Source organism: Pygocentrus nattereri, chromosome 27 (assembly GCF_015220715.1).
Source record: "Pygocentrus nattereri isolate fPygNat1 chromosome 27, fPygNat1.pri, whole genome shotgun sequence".
Lineage (NCBI taxonomy): Eukaryota > Metazoa > Chordata > Actinopteri > Characiformes > Serrasalmidae > Pygocentrus > Pygocentrus nattereri.
Window position 1 is genome coordinate 9,766,908 of NC_051237.1, and position 26,884 is coordinate 9,793,791.

At 41.6% G+C, this 26,884-nt stretch overlaps 1 protein-coding gene across 8 annotated transcripts; it reads left to right on the forward strand.

The window, feature by feature from the left end:
- Positions 1-953: 953 nt before the first annotated feature.
- Positions 954-26,062, forward strand: nfyc (nuclear transcription factor Y, gamma). 8 transcript variants are annotated; one of them, XM_017695329.2, is made up of 11 exons: positions 954-1,076; positions 11,290-11,399; positions 13,527-13,598; positions 14,441-14,554; positions 16,383-16,478; positions 18,267-18,443; positions 21,920-21,991; positions 22,668-22,829; positions 23,758-23,865; positions 24,117-24,176; positions 24,460-26,062. In XM_017695329.2, the coding sequence occupies exons 2-11, from the start codon at positions 11,301-11,303 to the stop codon at positions 24,580-24,582; spliced, it is 1,083 nt and encodes a 360-aa protein (XP_017550818.1). In that variant the 5' UTR covers positions 954-1,076; positions 11,290-11,300; the 3' UTR covers positions 24,583-26,062. The 8 variants fall into 8 exon arrangements, with proteins under 8 accessions (XP_017550818.1, XP_017550852.1, XP_017550844.1 ...); XM_017695363.2 differs by having other exon boundaries at positions 24,463-26,062; XM_017695355.2 differs by having other exon boundaries at positions 13,530-13,598.
- The last annotated feature ends 822 nt before the right edge of the window (positions 26,063-26,884 follow it).

The window sequence follows — 26,884 nt, forward strand, 5'->3', positions numbered from 1 at the left end:
AGGTGTGTTGGGTGCGAGGAAAACACTAAATGTCTGGGACAGGGGGCCTCCAGGACCAGGGCTAAGAAAGCATTGTTGCTTTCCACTTAGCATTTTTGTCTGAATGGGTTTTTTTTATTTTCTTTTCAGCATAGCAGTCATTGTAGACACCTCACCCAGACATTTTCAAATAGTTAGATGCTTATAATGGGTGTACCTGCAAATATTAAAAGAATTAACAGTCATTTTTAAATTGACAAGCAGTCAAGCAAACAGTGTCTATTTAAGGTGAACTTTGTTAGTGCTTACTTTCTTATACCATATATTTAGCTGTAAGGAGCAACAGCAACTATCAGCTTTATTGTCATGGAAATGGCTTGATTAAACTATACGCTCCTGGCCTGGATCCTAGAGAAGAGCTGGAGCTTTATTTTACCAAACTGTCTATTCTCAAACAACAAACAGTAAATAAATCTGTTGTCTCCGTATAGTGAGGGAAGTCATACAGATGACATGAAATTTGCCGACAAACTGGGTATGTTTAAATCCCTTACAGACACGTAGCACACCTTAATCTACGTGCTCAATCAACTGGCTTCAAACAGTTAGTCAGGAGTGCTCCTGCTTGGCGGGAAGAAAAACTTGCAGCCACACCGCCCCTGTGTGGATAAGACTGGGCGCCTCTGCAAGGTTTCGTCCTGATGGTTGTTCCTACCACTGTCGTTCTCGTATTGCTCTCTAATTTCTGACATCTGTAAAACTGCGCGTGTCTACTGTAAAACGTCGTTTTAAAATACACAATTAAATTGAATTCTATTTCTCGCTTTGATTCGCGAATTCCTTCACTGTCCAATGAGCGGACGGCTTGTGAGAATCATTTATCCAATAGTGACACAGGAGGGCGGGGCTTTCCGGAAAACGGGCGGTGAAAGAAATGACGCGCTTTAGAGGTGGGTTTCAGTTTCGAACGTCACAGTAAACGTAAATCCGGTTTGAAAAGAAGTTGTCAAAGCGTCGGCCATCTTGGCTCCTGTAGCACCTTGAATTAAATTAAAAATAACGCCGAAGCGGACTACTCTACGACTTCAGGAGGAAGGGTGAGTACAAAAGTAAGACGTGCGGGTCTGCTTTCCGTCTCTTGTTATCGCGTGTAGAGTTTACATCAGGCTGAAGTCATGCGAGAGCCCTCGGCCAATGAACGGTCTCATCCAATGATTGTTTTGGAGGATGAACATGGGCGCCATTTCCCTCCTCGCTCTCTGAGGCGCTTATTGGTGGCTAGTGGAGAGGAATGGAGGCGGTCGGGAAACTGGGCACCGTGGCCCGACATTTTGGCTCTCGGTGCCATATGCGGATAATTAGGTGTTGGGTGCACTTTGAGCCCGAATGGCGTTAGTTTCGCAACTATCACAACCCTTAGAAAGCTTGATTGGTGGAATCTAGTCCGAGGTTTGATTGGTCTGAAGGACAGATCCAAACGTAGCCTTTATTGGTTAGTATGTCTTTACAGCGCTTTACAAATATTTAGGAAACTTTGGTATAGGACAGGCTACCTCGCCGTATGTATTGCTCCTCTTTTGGCGAACATGTTAGAAGACGTTCGCGGCCTGCTGATAATAGCCAGCATTGTCTCCAAAGTTTCAGCGGCTCATGTTTAACGCTGTCCGTTCGCGCTAATTTTGCCGCTTTCACTAATTGTGGCTGCATAGGCTCAGACTGCATGTTCCCTAAGCAATAAGCACATTCACCTGTATTTAGGGTCGATGTAAGCGTTATTAATGATCAGGTAAACAAGTCTTGTGCCAAGGCAAGCACATCACGTAGCCAGTGGCTATTAGCTCTTACCAAAAAATCAGAAAATATTCCAGCAACAGTCAGAAGAAAGAAACGTAGCTAAAGTAGCCCCTCAACGCAGTTTAGCCCCTCAGATGTTGAAACGAGTTTCATTTTAGTGCATAACTAAGGTACAAGTTTTAATATTACTTTTGTTTCGTTTGTTTCTTAAGACAAAATAAAACTACGTAGCTAACAGCTAATTCGTACAGCAGTAGCTAACCTACCCAAGGAAGTCTAAAATGCTTAAGTTGCCTGGGCTTTCATGTTTTAGCAGTGTGTCTATATGGCGAACTGTTTATAGAGCGTTGCTGACAGCATGTATCATTATTATTATTATTGGTTTGTTGTTGTTTTTCTTGTTGTTGTTATAATAAGTGATTTTAAAAACATTTCTTACGTTTAGACCCATCTTTGATACTGAGTGTTCAGAAGATTTAGGTTAGTCCACAGACCAGTCATGAGGTTGTGAACTGCTCCAAACATTCAATTTATAGATGTACCACTCATTAAAAGACGAGCTCTCACCTTTATGTAATTTCTGTATGAATGTAGGCCAAATAGTGCTATATACACCTTTTATATTGTATAGTAGTGATGCATACTCACTAAAAGTGTGCTTGTCTACAGCCTTTATAAGTTGTGTGTCGGTTTTATCCAAAATAATCAGATACAGTTAAAACAAGCTCCTCAGCGCAGCCTTCAAGCCAGGGTTTTACTTAATGGAAAGCCTTTTCAGTCGACTACAAAAGATTATGTACTTCCTGATCTTGTTTATCTAATAAACTCTGCTTAGCCTATTTGCAGTGAATTATTGTCAGTCATAGCAAATGGAGTATTAGATTGATTCTCCTGAGTATAAGACTTGGAGTTAAATTTCACTGTTAATATTTCAGCCATGTTAAACCGCATTACCCAAAGGCAGTAGATGTTGCTGTAACACAGGAAGTGATGCTTCTCTGTGGAAGAAATGGTTGAGTAGAGTGGCTGATTGCTTTAATGGTAGCCTTGTCTCTTATATCGTTGCCTCTTGAGTGGTGAGTTTGGCCAGACTTGATGTTCTTTTACTTTTCTTAAGTCCATAACCTGTCAGTGTTTCGGTTTTTGCTTATATTGCAAGCACATTAAAGGAATTGTTGTGAACAATCTTCTGTGGCACTGGCAGGTGCAGTAGTTACTGTACTGTACTTAATGTAATCATGCTGGGATTGAAACTGACTGAATACTCATGTCACTGTTAAGTTTTTTCTGGAAACAAAAAGATCCATTTTTAGTTGTGTTTGGTATGTAGGTGGATACAGCCACATGGGACCTGGACAAACTTTTAAGACTAAACATTTAATATAATTAGGAATGCACAGTGGCATCATCCAGTTATTCCCAAAGGGGTTGCAGGAAAAAAAAAACTCAAAGCATTCTTGGAGTAATAAATACTTAGGAAATTGTAAACACCAGTGACTGCTCTATAACACAGATTCTTTCTTTACTGTAAGAGTCACTGTGAAACTATGTAGAAGGTAAAATATGTTAATGTGTCTGTTACAAGCTTTAAATAACGTGAGATGTCTTTGTTTATTCTAGAATGGCCAAAAAGTGTTTGTGAATCGATAGTAGCTTAGTACTAACATACTACCAGAATCCCTTAGGGGCCCTAACAGAAATGAAAATTATCAGAAAGTTTTTTTTTTTTTTTTTGTCGTCATTTATGGCCCAGAACTAAAGGCCTAGCTCTAATAAATCACAGCCCACCTTTGATGGAGTTTTAGACCCAAATAGTGTGGGAGGAAAAAAAAACTGGTCGCTGACCTCAGCAGGAGTTGAGATGGTGTTGCAGGAAGCACAGAGAAAGCAGCCATGGCACTCTGGCCAGCTGTTCCCATAATCTCCTGTGCCCTGTTGCTGTGTAATCATTTACCAGTGTACTGTGTGTCTAATACACTTGAAAACAGTAACGCTTTGCCTCTGTTGAGCTCTGTGGTGACCCACTCTGTCCCTGTGTTTTTTTTTTTTTTTTTCCTGTACATTTTCTACCTGTAAAACTTAACCTCTAATCGTACCCTTTATCTCTGCCCCTCCCCCATCACTCCCTGACTATGCAGGTCTGCGTTTTCCTTTGCTCTGTCTAGTTTCTCAGAACAGTAGGGATTTGCTGTAATGACAGGAATAACCTTGAGGTCATTCCACCATCCACTGCATCCTTTAGAAAGAAGAAAAATAAACAGTCCATTTTACCTGCCCTGTCTTCTCAGTAATTGTGCGAATGTGTTCTGGTCAGCTTGTTTGTTTCAAGTTTTAAATGTTAAAATGTTAATTACTGTTACTTGCATAATGGTGCAGTTCTGCATGTGATCTTTTTGTACGTTTTTCTTAAAGTAAGGAGTGCACGGTCAAAATCTTTGTAAGAAACATGCTGCTTGAACTGCGACATTGGGCTGTGCTCGGAGTAACCTTCACTAAGATGTGTAGTGCTAAAAATTAACATAGTGACAATCGTGATGCAGAAAGCATTGGTGGGGTGGTAGCCGTTTCTGGCTAATTGTGTCTCTTTTGAGCAGATGTGTTCAGGCTAAATGACTTAAGGTCATCTCTGCTGGTCAGTATTTTTCCTGATATTGAAATGGTAGAATATCCTGGACATAATGTTGTACTAACATTTTGAACCATACCAGTAAACTGCACATTCTCTGCAGCTTTAGTGCACAGATGTCCTTGCACACGTATGTGACTGCAAATCTGCCCTGTTTGACATTCCACTTTAAATCATCCGGCGACAGCATGCGGCAAGTGCTTTGACGCTCCTCTGAGCCAATGGCTGCTCTTGAGGTGATTTGCATCACCATTTGGTTGGCCAGTGCGCTCCTCAGAGGGGCGGGCTCCAGAGACATTTTGTTTGACATTGTAAATAAGCTAGGGACAGTTGTTAGTGGAACCAGTTGTTCAGTCCAGCTCCGTTCAGCTACTGCAGGGAAGGAGATTTGCAAGGAGCGAGTGTGTTCAGAGGCTAGCAAGCAGAGACCGTCCTTCGCCCTTGTTACATCCCCCTCCCCCCTTTCTCTTTTTCTGTTCTTTTCTCTCTGTTCCTTTTTTCATTCCCTGACCCCTATCCTACTGCTCAAGGTAACTTAAAACAGGAAGTTGACTCTCTCTGAAAAGGGGTGGAGCAGAGAATGTGTGAGAGGGGAGGGGGGAGGTTGGAATTACACAGCCTGTGGACAGTCAGCAGAGCCAATAGAAGCAAAAATGAGTCGTTTCTGATTGGACGAGGAGATGGGAATGGGTGGGATGCGAAGGAGAGGCGGACCGTAAGTATCGTGTAGCAGGCTAGATTGATTATTTTCAAGTGTTAAAGGGAAAGCAGGCAGGAGATTTTTGTCCAGGACTTGCTCTGCCGATCTACTGTGTGTATCTCTCCCACTGTTTCTCTTTCTTTCTCCCCGTCTCTCACTTTCTTTGCCGTTTTTCCCCTGCAACTCTGGTCATGCTGAAGATGGGGTCAGCTGAAAGACAAACACCAGGGTTGCCGGGCAGAGACAAACTCTGGCTTTAGAGGACTCGCTAGGAGAAGGAATGGAAGGGGGCTGTGTGTTTAGTAAAAGGGGGGGCGGCGGCCAGGGGTGTGTGTGGAGGAGATGGGGCAGTGAAGGGGGAGGGGAGGGGTTGAAGAAGGGGGAGGTAGGTTATTGCTTTCCTCTCGGCTTTGGGCTCGGAGCACAGCGCTGGACCGCCTGCCCCATACAGCCTTTTGTTTGCTCCTGGGACAGAGAGCCTGTAGACTAGAGACACTTTATCTGTCCACCTTTTAAAACAGACTTCAGCTCCAAACATCTCTCGTCGTCTCCTCCACTCTCCGCAGTCTGCTGTGCACTATGAAGGACATGGGGTAAGTGTGACAAAGTGCATGTAGGCAGTGCTACAAAAGAAGCCTGTATATGGAGTTGGTTTTCTTTCTTGTGCTTTGTCTTATTCTTTTTCTTGTTTTTCTCTCTCTCTCTCTCTCTCTCTCTCTCTCTCTCTCTCTCTCTCTCTCTCTCTCTCTCTCTCTCTGTGTGTGTAGAAATAGGATGCTTCCTCTGTCCTCCACCATGGTTCCCCTCCTCCTTTCGTCCTCTACTTTCCCCCCTCAGTTTAAGTGACTTTTTTTTTTTTCCTTTCTTTTTCCAGTGAAAGCTAGTTCACTCTGTCAAGCATTAATTTGCTGCACCTGTGCAAATAGTTGACAAAACTGTCAGTGTGCATAAGAATTTGTGTACTTTTTCGCCCAATCTTGTTGGTACAGATTGATGGATAGTGGATACTTCTAATAGTCTTTCTGCACATCAGGTTCTTTTTTTTTTTTCTTTTTCTTATGGCAGAATGTCTTTTACACTTTGAAGGCAGTGGGAATGAGTCTTCTGCATCATTGCTTGTGTTTATTGAGCGGTGCGGGAAGGTAGCGCGTGTCTGGCTGCACAGAAGTCCGGCTTCACCTTCAAGGCCCAGTCCTTTATGGCTTGTTTACGCTTTCCTGACAGTGATGTAGTGCAGAGGACAGATGTGGTGGCAGAGTCTAGGGGACAAACTTGAGCTGGTTCTAAGACTGGCTTTAGAGCTGGTTCCATGAGAGAGATGCTGTGGCAGTCACTAGTCTTCACCCCATCGTAATGCCCTGTTGTACATCTCTGTCAGGGTACTTTCTCCTCACTTAATAAGCCTTAAATGAATCTGTAGTCCACTGCAGTTTCTGTTCCCCTTCTAATTGAAAGTTTCCATTGGTGCCTCTGACAGTGTAGCGTCCCAAAGGGGGGAGGAGAACTAAAAATAGCTCAGAGTTGGAGCCCTCACTGCCAAATCCCACTGCGATTTGTTGTTTGCATGAGATTTGAATATCATTTGAGGCCCTTACTGCACTGTTGGAAACGTGGACATTAAAAAAAAAGGTAAATGAATGAATAATTTTGTTGTGTAGCAGCATTGCAAGTGATAAAGGTGACCTTATTTATAGGCTCTTTCTTTTGACCCAGGCACACTAAGGCAGGACACTTTTTCGCATGCTTAATTTGAAATTGTCATTGCCAAGGAAGACCAAGTTTGCACTTGCTCTGCTGTTTGCTTTGAAGCTAGCTTTAGCTTGTTGTACCTTTCTGTGCTAGCTGGGCCTATTGGCGGATGAAGGTCACAGGAATGTGAGAGTGGCTCCCTCGATGGATCTGTCAGCAGGGAGAGAGCGTGAGAGTGTGAGGACAGTGCATCCCTCATAGGCCCCCAGACAAGAGAGGCCCTTTCACCGTCAGCCTCCGTCCTCTCTGGGGAGGACACCGGCACACTGAGGAGTTACCATGGGGTCGCCAAGTGCCGCAGCAAAAGTTCTCTGTTCCCCTCGCTTTCTTCACCCCATCCCTGTTACAGTATCTCTCACTCTTTTTCCCTCCCCACCTTGCTCCCCCCCACCCCGCTATTGAATGACCTTGAGAGATCAGTAACTGCTTCCTGGAGTTGCAGTGAGACTGAATCAAGGGCATGGTTAGTGTGATCAAGCCATTGGTTCACACAGATTACCTACAGCTTACTGTAACCACGGCTGTTGTCTTTAGACGTACCAAGCTTGGCATCAAAACAAGAAGGAGGTTATTTGTCGGTTAATTTGTAATTCATTACTGTGTGCTGTTCCATGTCTTGTTTTGCCCAGGTAGATAATTAACTAGACCCCACAACCAGGGCGGCTTTCACCGACTGTCCTCTGTATGAGAATGCCCTAGTAGTTAATGAATCCTAAATGTAGCTAGACAAATGTGTTTGGTACCCTTGAGGCGACCTCTTTCTAAATCAAATATTTAGTTTTGTTGTTTCTAAGAAAAGGGTATCTTGTTGGATTAGTAGATCATGTTGATTTTCAGATCAATCAAGTTTTGGTGAACACCAACCACTCTGGTAACCACTGTAACTGCTCCATATGGTATGCCTTAAAATACTGTAAAACATGCGTGCTTCCATCCTTTTCTAAATACACACACCACCCCTTTTCCCCAAATTGCTCTTCACTCATTCTTGAGTGTAAGCCCCCACCCTTTAGCACTTAGATGTCAGATAAGCTTGCATTACTCCTTCATATCTGCTCTCATCAGCGTTGTATTTTCCTGTACAGAGAGAGGAGGAGTGCAGTAGGGGAGGAGGAGAAAGATGCAAGTGTGGGGAGTGGAGGGGGAGGGACAAGGAATGATAACACAGGATATTGAGATGTGAGCACTGGCGACTACATCTTGCTTGTTTTGTTTGTTTTCCCTTCAAATTAATTTTGAGGTTGTTCCATTGAAAGACTTTAGCAGCACACAGAAGTGTATTACTTCACTCAGAGCATACTTTTTACACTGTACTTCATTTACTCCATTGTTGATATTGTTGATTTATGCAACTCATTATCTAGTAATGTGGCAGCCGACTGAATAGATGGGATTTAGCATTTTTGTAAGCTTTACGCTTACATCATCAGAGGTGTATTTCTGAATTTTTCATGGGTGGATGTATACCTCCTGGTTTCCAGTTCACGTCGTGGCCTGTCATCATCGACTTCTACATGACTAGAACTTCAGGAAGAAAAGCTGGGTGTAATATCTTAATCCTGTTCGACATGAAACCTAGCTCCTGGCCTGAACCCTTTATGGGGCAGAATTTTAATCATTTTTGCGGAACATCTGCACTGCTGTTTCAGGACATTCAGCTAAAATGAAAAAGCTTTGGGGAATTTAACTTTATAATGATAATGTCTGCAACAGTATATTCTATGGCTATAAGTAATGGCTTTCCGAGGAATTAAGTATGCTCATTCCAGCTGTGGGCTGTACCATATAATCATAGTAGAGTTGTGGAGAATGCCTGATGTTAGTTGAGACTGAACTTGTTATTAAGTAACAATCTGAGGCAGATGGTGCAGTGGTATATCCTGATCGTGACCTGAGTATTTTCCAATTAGTCTGTTTTGCCTGTTCCAGGGTTACTTTGTTGTTAGATTGCAAGTTATCTTTAATTTTAAATAGTCATGCATCTTTGACTTTGTATTCAGTAGTGTACTTAAGCATTCCATTATGGTTTTTCTTATGTGCATCATATTCATACTATCCAGGTTTTGAGACTTGGGAACTTTGTAGTAATGTGGCTCTAAGCAGAAGCTGTCAGAACTGTTTTGTTATGTTTGAGTCATAGTATGGGGCACCTGCTTCTCTTTTGGCTCTTGAGGCTACCATTCCCTGCATCCTGCTTCGTCAAACATCAAGCATGACACAAAAGAGCTGTTCTGCATATGGCCTGCACATAACCCTCTATCACTTTAGACAGTTGAGCCATAATTGAGCTAATTAACAGCAGTATGTCTGTCCACCATTTCCAGTGTGGCCCTGGCTTGCTTGAAATGGAGGAGCACACCTTTGCTGAGGTGCCACTGTATTGCACCTGCATGGAGCATGCTCGGGCTAGCCAGAATGTTCCTGCTGATTCAGCTTCTGCTGCACCATTGACTTTCTGTGAAGCAAAGGAGTAGCGGTCACTGCCGATGAGACACCCGCACAGGTCAGGAGAAATCCAACACCAGCCATCGCTGCCCAACTTGCTGAAGTGCAAGAGCAGTCATCGCTCGAGAGCAGAAAAAATGCAGACATTTCGCCTGGCTGTTTCCAGTTCTGAGGAAATTATGATATTCATGGTTGAATAAAGTTGTATCTGCTTTTGGTTTTGACATATTTTAGTTTAATACGCAGTTAGAGGATATTTTAAGGGATGTAGGATAAGTCAGCAACAAAGAGCAAGGATTCTTGTTCTTACTTTGGATTTGTCATGTTTCATGACTGACAAATAGTAAAGATGTCTACCAATCAAAGCAGCTGGGCTGGCTGAGATTTGATGTAGATCTTTCTCAGTGAAGGATTTGCACTTTTAATTTGCCTCTCCGTTTCCTGGGGCTTTGGCAGTAATCGTGCTGTTAGTGCGTGGTAATTAGCCAGCTAGTTCTTTTTAATGGTGTTAAGTGAATCGTCTAATTATTATTTCTTATCTCTGACTGGCGCTGAGAATCGCTGGTCCACATTCACTGTGTGTCCTGCAGGATCTGTCACAAGATCTACGCCTGATGCTGCTTTTTAAAGCTCCTTAGCTTTTCACGCTTCACAAAAAAAAATAAGAAAAACAAGCAAGCAAAGATACTCAGAGCCTTTTTTTTTAACACTGCAAGTTCAGGTTTATCAATCCCAATGTTTGAATCTTTAAATCCAATCAGCTCTTTTTGTTCCATTGAAAGACTTTAGCAGCACGCAAAAGTGTATTATTATTTCACTCAGAGCATACTTTTTACACTGTAAGTGGCTATACTTCATTTGCTCCTTTGTTGACCTTGTTGTTTTATGCAATTCATTATCTGGTAACGTGGGACCGGCTTCTTTTAGTACAGTTTCAACCTTGAGATTGCATGGACCCTTATTGGCTAGTCAAGCCCAGCTGTGATATGCGTGACTTATTGATTTGTATTTGCCCTAATGCTTTTGGTTTTAATTCTCATTTTGAAAGCAATGGAACTGATGTTGTGGCTGACCATGGCTGTTGTTGTTTTGTGTTGAAAAAGTCGTTTTCCCCTTGTTCAGTCTTGGGCTTGTGTGTATGTATGCAAGCAGGCGTGCTCTAGCAATCATTCTTCACTTTTGTCCTCTCGCGTTTGACCCACATACTGAGGCCACACGGCAGTCTGATTGCTGTGTCGTCTGCACCTCCTCTCTCTAAGCCCGTGGCGCTTTGTCTTGTTATTGGATTATAGCTGAACTGCGTAAGGCCTAGTTGTCTTTTACTCTCTTGCTCCCACTCTAGTGGCACCCCACCCAGCTATTTTTGGCCCGCTCTTTCCTTCCAGAGAGCTAGAAAGAGAAAAAGAGCAAGCGCCCAATGCTGTGTTCCCCAGGAGCACAAGCTCAGACAGGCTGGCTGGACTTCTCAGCAGAATTCCTCTCATGCCATAGTAACCTGCCAGCTTTACTCTGAGTGCTGGGCCTGACGGACCAGGCCCATTTGCAGCGTGTTTGCATTTGTGTTTCAGCATGTGTCTGCGAGTGATTTCTTGGCGTGCACACTGAGCTGCACATTCAAGTGTTCCACGTTTGCTCATAGCCCTAGAAACGCCTTTTACTCTTCCTCGCTCTAGATCACACACAGGAAGTTTGAGGAACCTGTCATTTATATACTGTATATTGTTGCTGTATGGATGCTTTTCTCACTTCTTTCCCAGAAAAGCTGACTGCTTCTCCTTTTGTGCAGTGTGGAAGCGAGGCTACTGTGCTTCAGTTCGGTGGCTATCACGATGGCATAATTCCTCATAACGAGTGAACATAATGCAGTGTTTCAGTTGTAAATGGTGTTGATTTTAATCAGATTACGTTTGATGAAAGGTTTCATTTCAAAGCCCAACCATTAGAAGTCCTTATAAAATGTAGACTGCTTTCAAGAAGCTTCTGTCTCTCTTTATAGCACATTTGGAGATGGCAGCAGACTCATTTGGAGCAGGGGGGAGCGATGCCCAGCAGAGCTTGCAGTCCTTCTGGCCCAGGGTCATGGAGGAGATCAGGAACCTCACTGTGGTAAGGAAAACACCCATATAGCTTTTATAGTAGTTTTGTAAAGATGAGGAGGTGATAAATACAGAGTGATTCAAAAAGATTAATCTGATTTCAGAGAGCCATATTTTTGCAACCTTGAGGTGCCTAGGAACCAGTCACATATCAGTTGAAAGTGGGGGTCATAGAGTTTCTGTCTGTTAGTATGGCAGTGAACCTTCAACAGCTCAGAGCATTCGTCAGTGGTACTAGTGGTACTTCCAAGAAAAGGGTCACCAGCATTACCAGATCTCACTCTGTGTGACTTTTTATTTTATTTTTTTTTTTGTGTGGGTATGTTAAGGATTCTGTTTACATTTACAGTATTTAGCACACACTCTTATCCAGAGCGACTTACAAGAAGTGCTTTATCTATCTAGAGAAAGTATCTTTGCTAGTTACCAGTAGGGTAGAGAAAAACAGTCCTGAGCTCAGATGCTGCTAGAAACAAAAACGTCTCTGTTAATACAGTGAGAAAAGGAACACAGAACTCTGTGCAATGCAATACAATACAGTAAACAGTGCAATACAATAAAATATATCAGTGCAGCACAATATATTGCAATCAATACTTAATTCAATGCTCATTTAAGTGCTGTTTATGTGCCACCACTCCCAACAATACTGGATGATCTCTGAAATCTCATTGAAAGAGCGACGAGTACAGTGACACCTCACATGCTCAATCGAGTATGGGTTGAATTTTTTTGAACAATCGTTTTGATGTTGTCTGTACAGCTGGAGAAGGTCATATTGAGCACTTGTAAAATTACGTAATAAACTTTATGCTCACTTAAACCATTTACAGTGTACTGCATTAGCCATGTTTACATGCAGCCTGATAATCCATTAATAATTAAGATTGAGATTAAGTGACCCTTATTAGTCCCACAACGGGGAAATTTCACCTCCGCATTTAACCCATCCATGAAGTGAAACACCACATACACTCTAGTGAGCACACTAGGGGGCAGTGAGCACATTTGCCCGGAGTGGTGGGCAGCCCAATCCGCAGCGCCCGGAGAGCACTTGGGGGTTAGGTGTCTTGCTCAAGGACACCTCAGCCATGTGCTGTCTGCTCTGGGGATCGAACTGGCGACCTTCCGGTCACGAGGCTGGTTCCCTAATCTCTGTGACTGCCCCCTATAATAATCCGACTAATAGCTTGATCGGAATAGAATATGTCCATGTAAACACCTGAATCGGAATAGACTAATCAGATTGAGGCCATTCGAAATACAATTTCTATCCGATTGAACGAGGAGGGATACCTCTAAATAATCCATTACATAGAAGAATAATATCCATGTAAACCCCTCTATCCGATTACATTGTAATCAGAACGTGTAAGTACATTCTGTGCATGCGCGTCGTGTCATAGCAAAAGGTTTATAGCGTTCAACATGGCGGGGCAGAAACTGGTCTGCAGAGGAGACGAAGTTTATACTCTTATTTATTTATATATATATATATATATATGTGTGTGTGTGTGTGTGTGTGTGTGTGTGTTTTAAAAGACGGTGGTGGGACTGACATCCAGCTGATGTGTCTCAGAACACGACGTCTTCCTCTCGCCACTTCCTTTATAAGTACATGTGAAGGGTGTTTTTCCGAGTCTGACATCAGTTTAAAGCAATTAGCAAGCGCGTCAACCGGAAACTCATTTCATGCTAACTGGACTGAAGTGCTACTCCATGCATGTGTCATTTTGCATCGGATTACTTGTAGCGAGCATATAAACGAAGATTTTCATTAGATTGTTGAATAGAGTGAGCATATAAACACCTCAGTCTGAATCTGTAATCCGATTGTATTCAGTCGGATTGGCAAATATCTTTGATGTAAACATAGCTACTGCATTGTTCTGTAATGATTTACAAGTGAAATAAATCATTTCGACATCGGCTGAATCTTTTTGAATCACGCTGTATGTACGAATATATATGGAGTGGGAGTGAAGATTTTATTCACTCATAAGTGCCTCAGCAAGACTCCAATCTGTGATATTAATTCAGTATTCATGAGTGCTTCTCTGTGGATATTTACTTTGATAGTTATCAAGCAAGCTTTAGTGTGGATTATCCCGATGTGACATGCCACGCTCTGTTTCAGAAGGATTTTCGCGTGCAGGAGCTTCCACTTGCTCGCATCAAGAAAATCATGAAGCTGGATGAAGATGTGAAGGTACGAGTAACTGTGCAACCAAATTCACCTGTCAGATGGAGTCTCCTCAGGCCTATCCCATTTTTTCACTGGTGGTACTGTGATATAGAGATGTATAGAACCTACAGTGAAGGCACATCTTTTGTTATTTCATTTCCATCCTTTCTCTTCGATGTTGAGTGCATTACAAGCAGTGTGTACATTGGTATGCTAGGGGCAATGTCCAAAATCGAATGTACAGAGAACAAAGAAGAAATTCTCACATTTTACCCCGTCTCTTTTGTCTCGATTTGATGCCCATTTTTGTGTAATATTTTGAAGGTGGGTCATTTGTCATTAACTTTTTCTGCCAGCTGTTCTTCAAACTGCTCCATTTTGATTTTGCGCTAGTTATTGATCAGGTCAGAGTATTGTTTGGGTCTCGTCGTGCCCCCAATACTACTGGATAGCCAATCAGCATTTATTCTCCAACAGCTCGAACAGCTCCACAGGTTCGGCGCAATACATTTATGTGCATCTTCCCAGTAATATAAATCAGCCTTAAGACCAGACATGCGTGGGAAGCAGGCATCAGGTCAGAATGCTATTCACAATCTCAAAATAACCCACAGCTTAAAGTAGGAAGAGGGTTAAACTGGAACAGAAATCCAAGGCAATTAAGAGATCAGTAGCAGTGACATGGACCTTGGGGTATGCTTTTTGTTGTGTGTGTGTGTGTGTGTGTGTGTGTGTGTGTGTGTGTGTGTATGTTCGTGATCTTAAGTAAATGAAGACTTCCGTCACTCCTGCCTTAACCATGAGAGAGGATTTGTTTTTGCATGTGGCGTCCTTTCATTAACCCTCTCCATGCTAACCCTCTGCAGATGATAAGCGCTGAGGCTCCAGTACTGTTTGCCAAAGCGGCTCAGATCTTCATCACAGAGCTCACTCTCAGAGCCTGGATCCACACTGAGGACAACAAACGACGCACACTACAGGTTAGTCATTGACCTTTAACCTCCGACCCTGCGGTTGTCCCACATGAAGTCTGCAGCTATTGGGTCTCGAATGTAGTTACTAAGATACTGGAATACATTGATTTGGGAGTTGTGGGCTGTTAATGTATGATATGTATTGGCATATATATATACATGAAAAATAAGGGACTAGATCCACCTACATTAGCATAACAGAGAAATCTAACATTTATTTCTTTGGGGTACAAATGACTGTGACTTAATCAAGTTCCTGTGGTACCAGTCCCCAGTGATGGTAAAACCTTTGTTCCTGCCGGTTTAGACAATGTTGTTCAGTTATTGATTTCCTTAATGCAAACCACAGCAGGATGCTAGTATTCCCATATGTAAACATAACTGAGTTTTTAAACATGCTGAGTGATATTATACTTTAATATGTATTGTACCTAGCATGGATATGATTGTTATAGAAATACTGCTGTGCTGGTTAAATCCTCAGCGCAGCAGACCGATGTCATGACTGTACAAAAAGCTGCATGCTGAAATCAAAAATGACTACTACAACCAGTTCCGTGTAAGAGGCCATCCCAAAATTACTGGACAAAACCATTAATGGGAAAAGAATCCACCCAGTTTAACCGTTTACCGTGGTAAATTTCCACTCTGATACCGACACGATTGTACATCCCTACTAGTATACTAAAGCCCAAACGTACCTGACTGACTTCTGACTACTAGTCATCTTAAAAATAAATAAATAAATAAATAATAATAACTACTTTATATTTCCCATATTCCAAGCTAGTCAGAAGTGTTGGACCAAAAAAGTATCTACCTCCTGCTTTGATGCATGTAGCTACATGTATTCACCTCCTGAAGATGCGGGAGCTATGACAGAGCTTGCCAGTTTTTGGGGGCAGGGCCCCACACTCGAGTCCTCCAGGGCCTGTCTCGGCTCCATTCTAGCACTTTCTATTGACTCTAAAAGTGAATCTCCCATGACCCACTTGCTAAAATGCCATTTTGCGGTCTGTCCTGGAGTGGCGAACATCATGGATCTCAAGCTTCTCATAAAACTTAGATTTAAATTGTTTGTAAACAAAAATAGTGCAAGTAATAATGGCCTTATCAGTGTTATTTTACTCGTGTAATTTGTATTAGATGATTCATTTACAGAAATTGGTTAAAAAAAAAAAAAACCTTGTTTTTGTAAAAGGTTTCTTTTATGGGTTAACACTGTTTTGCATCAGTAGTATAATTAGGGCTATAGAGTTTTGAGTCTGAGGGAACATAACATTGGGTACAGCACCACTTGAATATGTAAATTGTATTATGTGCTAATGCATGTTGCTAAGGCACTGCATTTGCGGACCTGGCCTTTGTGGAGGCATCATGCCAATCAGGGTCGCCACGACAACGCTCATCAATAGAACAACTGCATGGACATGACCCTTAGCTACCAAATATTAATCACGAGGCTAAAAATAGCTGTTGATGTGGGGGGTGACAATAGGGGGTCTTGGCAGCCAATATCCTGTGGAAAGTACCACACAGACAGAGGGAGCAGGGGTGGCTCTGTGAGTGCTCTGGAGCTGAGATGAATTGATATTATTACTGGTCATGTTCAGTCTTGTTCTTTTCTGTCAGATATATCTTTAAATATATGTCCCTAAGCTGGCTAACTTATTTATGTACTTATTCATGTATTTTGTTAGTAATTTATATTATATATACTATGTATGTTATTTATTTTATTTTTTTTAATTCTTTTTTTATGCTTTATCTAGCACTCTTTTAAGGAGTCATGTGTTAGAATTTCTTTTTCACTCTTTCTCACTCTGTTTTTCAGAGGAATGACATAGCCATGGCCATCACAAAGTTTGACCAGTTTGACTTCCTCATTGACATCGTCCCAAGAGATGACCTCAAGCCCCCTAAACGACAGGTGGGGAATCAAAAAAAAGTTTATTACTGTGGTGTATTTGTTATTGAAGTTTCAGATATAACTAACTCAGAAAACAAGTGTCTCTAAGGAAGAGGATCCCTGTGCAGCACCACTGGCGGCAGCTTGTAGGCGCTGTAAACATCCTTGACTGGAAGCTGGGGCTAGAGATAAGTGAAGGCTTTCAGTCGGATGTTTGCAGCGTCTGGCTTCCACTGAACATCAGCTCTTTTTCCACTGCAGAGCCCAGGCTCAAGCATAGCACCCAACCAACCGATCATATAACAAGCAGACTATAACGCCATCCTGCTTTAAGAACATATGTCAGTCTGTGTATTCCTTCAGGGGAGATCTGCCCTGCTGTAGCACTGAACAGAAACATATCCTGGATGAATTGGGGACCCACAGGACACAGTGTTCTATTGTATCTGTGATTAGCATGGGAGATGTTATCAGATGGACTGCCGCTGCTATCACGTTCATGCGTGTGGCTGTGTGAGCAGGTGTGTAAACATCCTACACTCTCAGCTGTGATACTGTGAAGCTGGGAGAGGGGTGTTTACGCTCTTTGTCACAAATTAATCTTCAGTTTCCCTTCCTTTTGTGTTAATTACTTTTTGGTACTGATTTTTACTGTTTGTGTCCAAAGTATGGAATTGTATTTTATAAAGGACTGTCACAATTATTCATTTAAAAAAAAAAAAGACCTTTTCTGTGAATAGGCAGTAATTAATTCGCAATATGCAGCTGTATATCATGCCTCATTCAAATAGTAGACATAGCTGAAGCATTCAGCTTAAGCATTATAACTGTAGCTAAACTGCTGTAGGATGAATAGGCCTGTAAACTTGTTTCGTGACCTCACAAAAGCAATTTGAAACAGGCTACTTGTTTTCCATTTGTACATTGTTCTCTCCTCAGTTTATACTATGTTTTAAAGAGCTCATACCATGGAGAATCAATCAAGTGTCTGGTTTGTTCAGAATAAGTGTTTGATATAGTATTTGAACTTTGTTTCAAAATGTTCCATCCCCTGTCCTTGCAGTCTACATATAGAAACTAAACTGGAAAGCTAGTCTGTTTTTTAAATCTGTTTTTGTGATGTCATGAAAACCAACACATTTGCCTGTATCTGCCTATTCAGCCTATAGTAGTTTATTTGTAGCTGATGTTTCAGCCCAGACTGCTTTTTGAACAAGGTTTTAAAGATACAGCAGCAAAAACAGCCTGTGTAATTCTAAGGAAAAAGGGGAGGTTAGAAAATATGTAAAAATTAATTATGACTGTTTTTGAGGAGTTCAGTCACACCATCTTATATGAAAAATGAAGTATAATAAAATTGTAAGATATAATAGCTTTTAAAATTTGAGGAATTTTGCATGCCACACACATGTGAGGTAGTTTCTGTTCTCATTTTAAGGGTATTTTTCTTTTTGAACACTTTTTTTTTAAACATTTGATTTCTAATAAACCATAAACTAAACAATTGCAAATATGGCCAGTAATGATAGTCTTATTTATGTAATGTATTTACTTGGGTTTTGCCCATCTTATTGGGCAATGTGTTACTAGTGAATGGCTGTCTAAGTGTTGAACTGGTTGGTTCACAGACTTTGGATAAGTGTTGGAGTGTGAACGTGTCCACACTACTCTCACATTACTGTCCCTAGCCATACCTATTAGTTATTTATTTGAGACCTGCCTCTAGTATTACAGTGTTAAAATAATTCATGGAGATGTAACCAAGTGATAGGCTTTATCTTATATTTGTGTGCTTATGTGTCTGTGCAGGAGGAGGTGCGTCAGTCTGTAACCCAGGCAGAACCTGTGCAGTACTACTTCACTCTGGCACAGCAGCCTGGGGCTGTACAGGTGCAGGGACAGCAGCAAGGCCAGCAGGTGGCCACACCTACCGCTACCACTCTCCAGCCTGGACAGATCATCATCGCCCAACCTCAGCAGGGCCAGGTAGCACACATGCTCACACACACACACATGCTTTGCTGACTCAGTAGAGCCTCATTTCATTTGCACCCACTGTACAAAAACAGCTTAACCCCTTAAACTCAATAGACCTGTATTTTACATTTCAGTGTATTGTCATGTGGGATACGGTGAGGGTGGAAAATAGCCATGTAAAAAGAAAGTTTTGGTTTATTTGATACATCAAAACACATGTCAAAAAGTAGACATCAGGGACAAAATAACACAGCCCTTTTAAGAATAATAACTGAATATTAAGCCTGCAGAGAGGTTAAGAGGTTTTAGAGGCAGAAATGTAACCCAAGGTTCATTCAGTTTTCACGTCATGAGTGTGTGACTTTTGTCACTATAACCCAAAATGGCATCTGAACTCTGAACAGGAAGAGGTGAAAGGCTGGAAATAAAGAGCAGCATAGCACTATGGAATAGCTGTTTTTTTGTGGAGTGGCACTTCAGAGTTTGCCCTTGTTGTCACCTCTGTCTATTCTATACTTTAGTGTGGTGCACAGGCACCTGAAACTGTACCATACTAACGGGGATTAATGTACTCACACACACAAAGCCAAACAGTTGAGCTCAGTTCATTTTGATCTCCTTTGGATCATTTGATCCACACTTTGTTAACAGTTGATGCCTAGAGGTGTCATTCACACTTTCCTATCAAGTGAACTGGTCACTCTCTCATCCTCCCCAGTGTAATATCAGTCTGGCTCTCTCGCGCTCTCCCTCTCGCACTCTCTCTGTCCCTCTCTCTCTAGCTGTCCCTCGCACTCTCCCTTGCACTCTTTTTCTCTCCTCCCTGTCTTTCTCTCTTGCACTCTTCTTCTCTCTTCCCTCCCTCTCTCTCACACTCCCCCCCCTCTCACATTCACACTCACTTTCTCTCTTTCTTGATCTTTTGCTTCCTCTCTGGCTCTCTCCTCACCCTTTCACCCTGTCATGTGCTCATTTTCTTGTTTGTATGACTCTTCACCTATTCTTCTCTAGATCTTCTTTCTCTGCCTCTTTCTTTCATTCTAAGCCTATCCTCTATTCTTGTCCCCGCACCACAAACGCACGCACACACAAGTACTGGACCTCATTCTCTCTCTGAGGATCAGTGCTGCTTCAGCAGGCCTGCAATTCGCTGACTTGTCAGAGCTGGGCACAGTGCTGCTGCAGTCACCTTCTAAAGCGCTCAGGACAACAAGAACAAGCGCAAGAACAGGAGAACGATATGAGGGGGGAATACAGGAAATACAGAGAGATGGGGGATGGATGCAGGAAGGCAGCAATGGAGAAAAGAATCGGAGGGATTTCATCCTAGTGCCATGACTTTTTGTGTACATCATTTAAGTCCTGTATTGAAAATACTGCAAAGACAGCGTATCAAATTTGGAAACAAAAATTTTGTTTTTTAAAAAAAATATACACCCATTTTGAATTTAAGACAAGCATTTGTGAGCTGAACAGACCAGCTGCTGTAGTTTTGAAAGTGAAATATTTTCACATTCTTGCTTGATATATGGATTGGATTTCAGCTGCTCAACAGTTTGGGGTGTTTGTCATTTTTCATTTATAATGCTTAATGTTTTCAGTGGGTGACAGGTCTGGACTGCAGACAGGCCAATTCAGCACCCAGACTCTTTGGAGTCATGGAGCCATGCGGAGCAATATGTGCAAAATGTGGCTTGGCATTGTGTTGCTGAAGTAAGCAAGGCCTTCTCTGAAAAATGCTTAATCTGGATAGCAGCATATGTTGCTCTGAAACATGTATATGTCGTTCATAATTAATGGTCTCTTTAAAGATGTGCAAGTCACCAATGCCATGTGCAATAATGCACCCCCAGGTGCTGGCGCTGATAATGATCTGGATGGTCCCTCTGCTATTTAGGCCAAAGGACACGCTGTCCATTTTCAAAAAGAATTTCATGTTTTGTTTTGTCAGGCTACAGGACACTTTTTCGCTCTGCCTCAGTCCATTTTAAATGAGCTTGGACACAGAGAAAGTAACAGCATTTCTGGATGGTGTTTATATATGCTTTCTCTGCATTGCTGAGTTTTAACTTTGATTTGTAGATGCAGCGACAAACTGTGTTCAGACAGTCGTTTTCTGAAGTCTTCTAGAGTGTACTAGAGAGATTTTCCCCACAGAATTGTCTGTTTTTAATGCAGTGCTGCCTGATGGCCCGAAGATCACAGCCAGCCAATATTGGTTTTCGGGCCTTGACTCTTAGATACAGAGATTTTTCCAGATTCTCTGTTTTAATGATGTTATGTACATAGAGGAAGAAATCCTCTATGAAGAAGAAGTTATTTGCTATTTTACTTTGAGAAACAAATTGTTGCACTATTTGCCCATTGCCTTTCACAGAGTGGGCAAGACTCAGCCTCTCTAAGATGCCCTTTTTATACCTGATCATATTATTGACCTATTGCCAAAGTTCTATGGTGGATTTTTAAAATTTTTTTATTTTTTTTTATTTTAGCATTACACAACTTTATCAGTCTTTTGTTTTCACTGGTTTGGTTTCCAGGTTTGAAAATGGGGTTGTATGCTGTCTTTATTTAAACAAGTATATATTCTTTTATTTGTAGCAGTCTCTCCACAGTGATTTGTGGATTTTCTGATGCAGATTCAGTTGATGTGGAATTTGATTAGTACTGGCTGCTATCACTGTGCAGCAGTAGTCAAAAATGATGGTACTAAAATGTAATTTCATGTTTGATATTATGCGGTTTTATTTGTTGCTCATATTATAGCAAAAGCGTTTGACTCAGCAAGTTGGCTTTGCCTTTGCTTTGCTTTCCAGGCAGCTAAGGCACCTGTACAGAGAGGAACACTGCAGTGGAATCTGTGTCAGTCATGTCAGTCATATTCTTCCAGATGAAATCATCTGGGATAAGACTAGATTTTCATTCATTCATACTCATCAACCACACTGCAGCTATAGCTGAGCTTACTGACCTCTATAATCTGTCAGTATGGAATATATAATTTAGTTACATCAAAGAAAGTGATTATTAAAGGGAGATTCTGTTTTGGTAGTGCAGAAAATTGATGGGTCAACTGGAAACCAAAACTACCTTTTTAATAAAGAAGAGGTAACTAGGGCTATGTCTGTGTCCCAGAGGATGGAGGGAGAGAGAGAACTCATGTCAGGCCTTCCATGTGACTGCTTCTTCACAGCTTGGTCAGATTACTACCATGTTCACCATTTTCATCCAAATTGCCATCGTCTGTGTTAGCCGTCATCAGCTTTCAACTTTTGTTTTGCCAAATATTTTGTATGTTTATAAACTTTGCAACTATCTCACATGCTTTACATGCTTTGTTTGTTTTGCTTATTATTATAGCACTTTATTTATTTGCTGAGTGAATCATTTACTGTGCGCTTTGCATGTGCTTGTTATTGTGTAAAGCTTTTCTTTCTCTCTCTTTCTCCCCCTCTCTCTCTCCTTCTTGCCATGTTCATCTTCAGGTGTTGCAGGGGACCACCATGCAGCAGCTACAGCAGGTGCAGGTAGCTCAGTCACAAGCTACCCCCATCACGGTAAACATTTCAGCCCACAAACAGCACCCCACATGTCCCTAATGTAGCACCTGCTCTATCATAAGGGCCATATACTTTGACCTTTTGACCCATGGCTAGCAAACTGTGGAACTCTGTGTTTACAGGTTGCACTCTCAAAATGTCTTTTTGATGATATTGCACATACTGTTCCATACAGTTGTGCTAATACAGAGGAAAGTAATTGGTGCAGTTTGTGTGGCAAAGTGTGACTGGTCCTGAACAGAACAGCTAGTCTTTAAATTCACTAAGTATCTTGTATCTGTAGTTGATCTCCTGTCCGCTTGATGCTACACGAGGTCACAGTGGCAGATAAAGCCCAGCTGCTTAATAAATTGCTCTTGCGTATCGGGTGTCCTTTCCTGAAGAGGTGGGTGATCGCCTTTCACGGCTGGGCAGTTGCGGCGCGGGTTTCTCTGCCTGCTGTAAGAGGCCTGGGGTCACACACTTGCTCGACTCCTCTTACCTACTCCCTGCATCAATTTCCTGTTGTTTTTGGAGGACCATTAAAACTGGGGGTGGGAATCGTGCGGTGTTCTTTTATAGTTAGCATCTAAAGGTCCAGCCAGATGTGATGGTTTGACACTTCATTTGCTATGTAACTATATTCATTAATAACTTCCCCCTCCTTTGTCTTTTTTTACTCTTTGTACCATAGAGTGCTCCGGTGACCATGCAGGTAGGCGAGGGTCAGCAGGTACAGATCGTTCAGGCGGCTGCGCAGGGGCAGGCGCAGGCTCAGGCAGCACAACCTGCAGGCCAAACCATGCAGGTTATGCAGCAAATCATCACCAGCACAGGAGAGATCCAGCAAATCCCTGTAAGAGCTGCATAAGCATGCTTATAACTGTACTAAGATGAGATTGCAAGATGATTTTGATATTCTAAATATTTCATTAATTTTAATTTTTAATTAGCTCCATATTTCACCACAAAGGGGTGGGTCTTTCAAAGCTTGACTTCAGCTAACTATTGAGACAATGTGAGAAATATTACATAAAATTAACTTATCATTACTGAACATGCAGCAGGTGTCTTCAGTCAATGAAGATAAAACAATCCTAAGGTTGTAATGTCACTTTTTTAAAGGGACAGCAGTTAAGACATGTTTGCTTTGATATTTTTATCAAAATGGCAAAATGAGTATTCCAAATACCTAAATTATTAAGAAATTGAAATCAGAAATTTTGTTGTGAAAGTTATTTAACCAAAAATAGTTTTCAACTTAACCATGTACCTCCTTGGTCATGCCAAAATTCTGATCTGCACATCAAAGAAAATGGAATGTACAAAATGTATTTTAAAGTGGAAGTTAACAAGCCTGTATATTTGTAATGTGTTCATTCAGAGTAAAAAACTGTTTCACAATGTTGTATAAAATTTAAATGACCTACGCCAGAGACAACAGAATTCTTGATATTTGACTCTAATGCATTTTGGCAAACAAAACCCTTTATTTTTGTACAGAAGTCAGTTTTTGGCAGCTACTTTTACATTACCGGTACCTACTTCTGCTTATTTATTCTGATTTGTTGTTGTTAACTTTTGTCAGTCTGCCCAGAGAAAAGGGTGAAAGATTAAACAAGTAAATTGTTGACTCTGTTGAGTTAGCAAAGCAGCCATCAGCCTGTATTGTCAGAGTTAAAGAGTAGAAATGATTACCTTAGAAACTTGCAAAGCAAATGAAGGAGGTTAGTTGAAGGTAACTCTGTGCTCATTGTCCCCCCCTTGTGGTGTTATCCTTGCAGGTGCAGCTTAACACCGGCCAACTGCAGTACATTCGCTTGGCTCAGCCAGTCTCAGGAACACAGGTCGTTCAAGGACAAATACAGACACTTGCAACCAATGCTCAGCAGGTAAAAGGTTTAGATGTTAAGTGAAAACCACTTACCAGAGTTTTGTTTTTGTTTTGTTATTTCCTGTAAGACAGTAATACTTACTGAAAAATAACTGCTATTTCTTCCTTTATTTGGTTTGACCTCTGTCAGGCCTGCTACTGATACCTCAATGGAACAGATTGTTCCAATCATCTGGTCTATGGTGATACCTTTTAATGCAGAATTATCACTGAGATAAAGATCGTTTTGCTATTTCTGTGTGCTGGCAGATATCGCAGACAGAAGTACAGCAAGGACAACAGCAATTCAACCAGTTCACTGATGGTCAGGTAAGGCTCTTGAGTAACACTACCATGATGATAACTTGCATAACACCTTTCATACATTAAAATGCTACTCATAGTGCTAATACAACAAATGCAAGAGATCAGAAAATAGAAAGCAAATTGAACAAAGAACAGTTGTCATTTATTATTGCCCACAAATACTTTTTTTTTTTTTTTTTTTTTTGGGTCAATGCATCTTGGACTTTTTTCACTACATTGCAGTTTTGTTGTTTGTCATTTTCACTTTTTCCTCTTATGCGTTCCCTCATCTCTCTTTTCCCTGCAGCAGATGTACCAGATCCAGCAGGTGACAATGCCGGCAGGGCAGGAGCTGACTCAGCCTATGTTCATCCAGTCCACCAGTCAGACAGCCGACAGCCAGGTCACTACGCAGGTCAGCGCAGACTGAGGCTCTTGCTGCCAATCCGGTCATCACCAGCGCAATAACACTGCTCCAGACCATCTGAAGGAGAGGGGTCCCCACTGTCAACACCAGTATCAACATCCACATATCACATCCAAGCTGCTCACAGCTAAACAAGCCTCGCATCTTTCTAGTCCTTTTTCATGCAGGGTCATGTGTAATGGCATTTCCTAATGGTGACCAACACGTCTAATTGCTCTAATTACACTTACCCTCACCAACCTGAATCTTCAGCTTTGACTTGCGTACCGTCCAAAATTGTTTTTCTGCTTAAACCGTTGGTTTGGGTTTGCTAATTCAGTTTTCAGATTACCACGTTGTGGCAGAAGGTAATTTTTCCTTTTGTCATGTTATTCCTCTTCAGTGCTCCTGACTACAGCTGTGGGGTCATCCTCATTACTTTAGTTCACTCTACACCCACCAAATGTCTCATGACACGTTTGCATCCTTTGGTCTTGCTGTCATTAAGTAAGAGTTGCACAAGCTAACTGAGTTCCCATTCTCCTGCCTTCAGCCTGTAAGTCATTCCATGCAAGTGTGCAGTTGTAATTAAGGCTGTTGTCTTTTCAGACTGCGTGATGGGAATGGTGTGTCTATTCATGGCTTAGTTTTCCAAAAGATATATGGAAATGCAGGCATCACCTATAAAATGATGAATAGTTGTTATGCTGTGAAGCTCCTGGGTGACCCCTGGTTTACTTCTCTTCATACAAATACCACAAATGATCCGGTCTTCCCCACAGTGTAGTTAGAGCCTGCCCTTGTTGCATCAGTCTGATTATTGAATGAAGGCAAGGGTAGAAAGTTCTCTTTTGGTTCTGGACTCTGGCGTCTTCTTTGCCTTCAGTGTTTACAGTGACAAGGCCTGCAGTAACCTGCCTTTAGGGTTTATGTAGTCTTGAATAAAAGCTTAGCTTATCTCCTGGCTCACGTTTATTTTAAGCCCATCGATCATGACATCTTGTGTGTAGAATTCAAACTTGATGACAAAGCCATAATCTACACATCCTGTACACAATTATCTCTGTAGTTTGTATAATAACTGTTTGTAGTTCACTTTTAATTGTATTGGTTCTGTTCCACGTAGTATCTTGTAAAGTTTTCATATTTGATAATGTGATACTGCTGAAAGGGCTTCTTATTGTTGGGTTTTCTACATGCAAAGTGGTGTGCGCATGCGTGAGTGTGATTGAGCGGTTCAGTAAAGGATGTGGCGTCCATAGGTGTGAGAGTGTGATGGTGTGTGTTCTCTCCAGTGTTTGATGTTGTGCATTAAAGCCTGTCTCTGGACCAGATGTGAAAAGATGTCTTTCCTCTCTTTCCTTCTCTTCACTTCTGACTGTGGAAACTGCTCCCTGTTACCCCTTGTACAAACTATTTGTTGTTGAAATGATACTCTTTTATATACACATTTTAAAACCAGTTGTAACAATCAAATGGATTTTTGAATTATTATTTTTTTGGATGTTGTCACTATTTGTTGTATTATTTTTGCATGTAGTTACAACTGCCAGTATGATATGCAATACGTAGGTACGTTGTTTATTTTTGTTTTTTTTTTTTTTAAGAGAGGTTTGTGAGAAAATAAAAAGTGAAAAACTGAAGATGATTGTTTATTTTGCTGCGAGACAGTGAATAGATTTAGCTCATTCACCCTCTAATAATACAGTGGGTAAGTACGTGTTGAAGGTTGAGCATGTGTGGATCATTCATCAGCGCGTCCATTGAAGGGCAGTACTTCTCCTTTGTCACCACACGGGGGCGCCGCCGTTTTTAAACTTCGACTGCTCTGTTCGCCGGATACCAGCGTGTTGCAGCTAATCGGGCTTTTAAGTCTTGAGTTTTCAAGTCAGATAAGTTAAATGGAGCAACTGGATCACGAGTTGGTGAGAGCGCTAAGCTCAGAGCTCAGCCTGCGCTCTTTATCCCGCCTGAATGCGAAGAGGAAGAGGCGATTATGGAGGAGCGGAGAAGTAGATTCAATAGTAGAAATTCAGGGTTGAAAGTGCAAGTAACATTTAATCTCGACAGAAAAATGTACACCAACAATTCTGCCAATCAGCTTTCTCTTTTTAGAGCAAAAATAAGACTTCATTCTTATTCACTGGGCTACCAGTTCGGACACGTTGTTTGTGAATGAGTTGTTTCAAAGAGTCGATTCTAAATTAAGCAAAAGGCATGTAAAGCCATCGGCTGTTCAGTCAGTTCTCTCGATTCCAAAAGTCAAGACTCAGGAAAGAGTTGGCAAATTAAGATGTACAACATTAAGCGCATAATATACATTAAG

Excerpts from the sequence above, each read along its gene's own strand:
- nfyc (XM_017695329.2), top strand. The coding sequence starts at position 11,301 with ATGGCAGCAGACTCATTTGGAGCAGGGGGGAGCGATGCCCAGCAGAGC. Across the intron at positions 13,599-14,440 it reads AGCTGGATGAAGATGTGAAG|ATGATAAGCGCTGAGGCTCC; the intron begins GTACGAGTAACT and ends AACCCTCTGCAG. Across the intron at positions 21,992-22,667 it reads CACAAGCTACCCCCATCACG|AGTGCTCCGGTGACCATGCA; the intron begins GTAAACATTTCA and ends TTTGTACCATAG.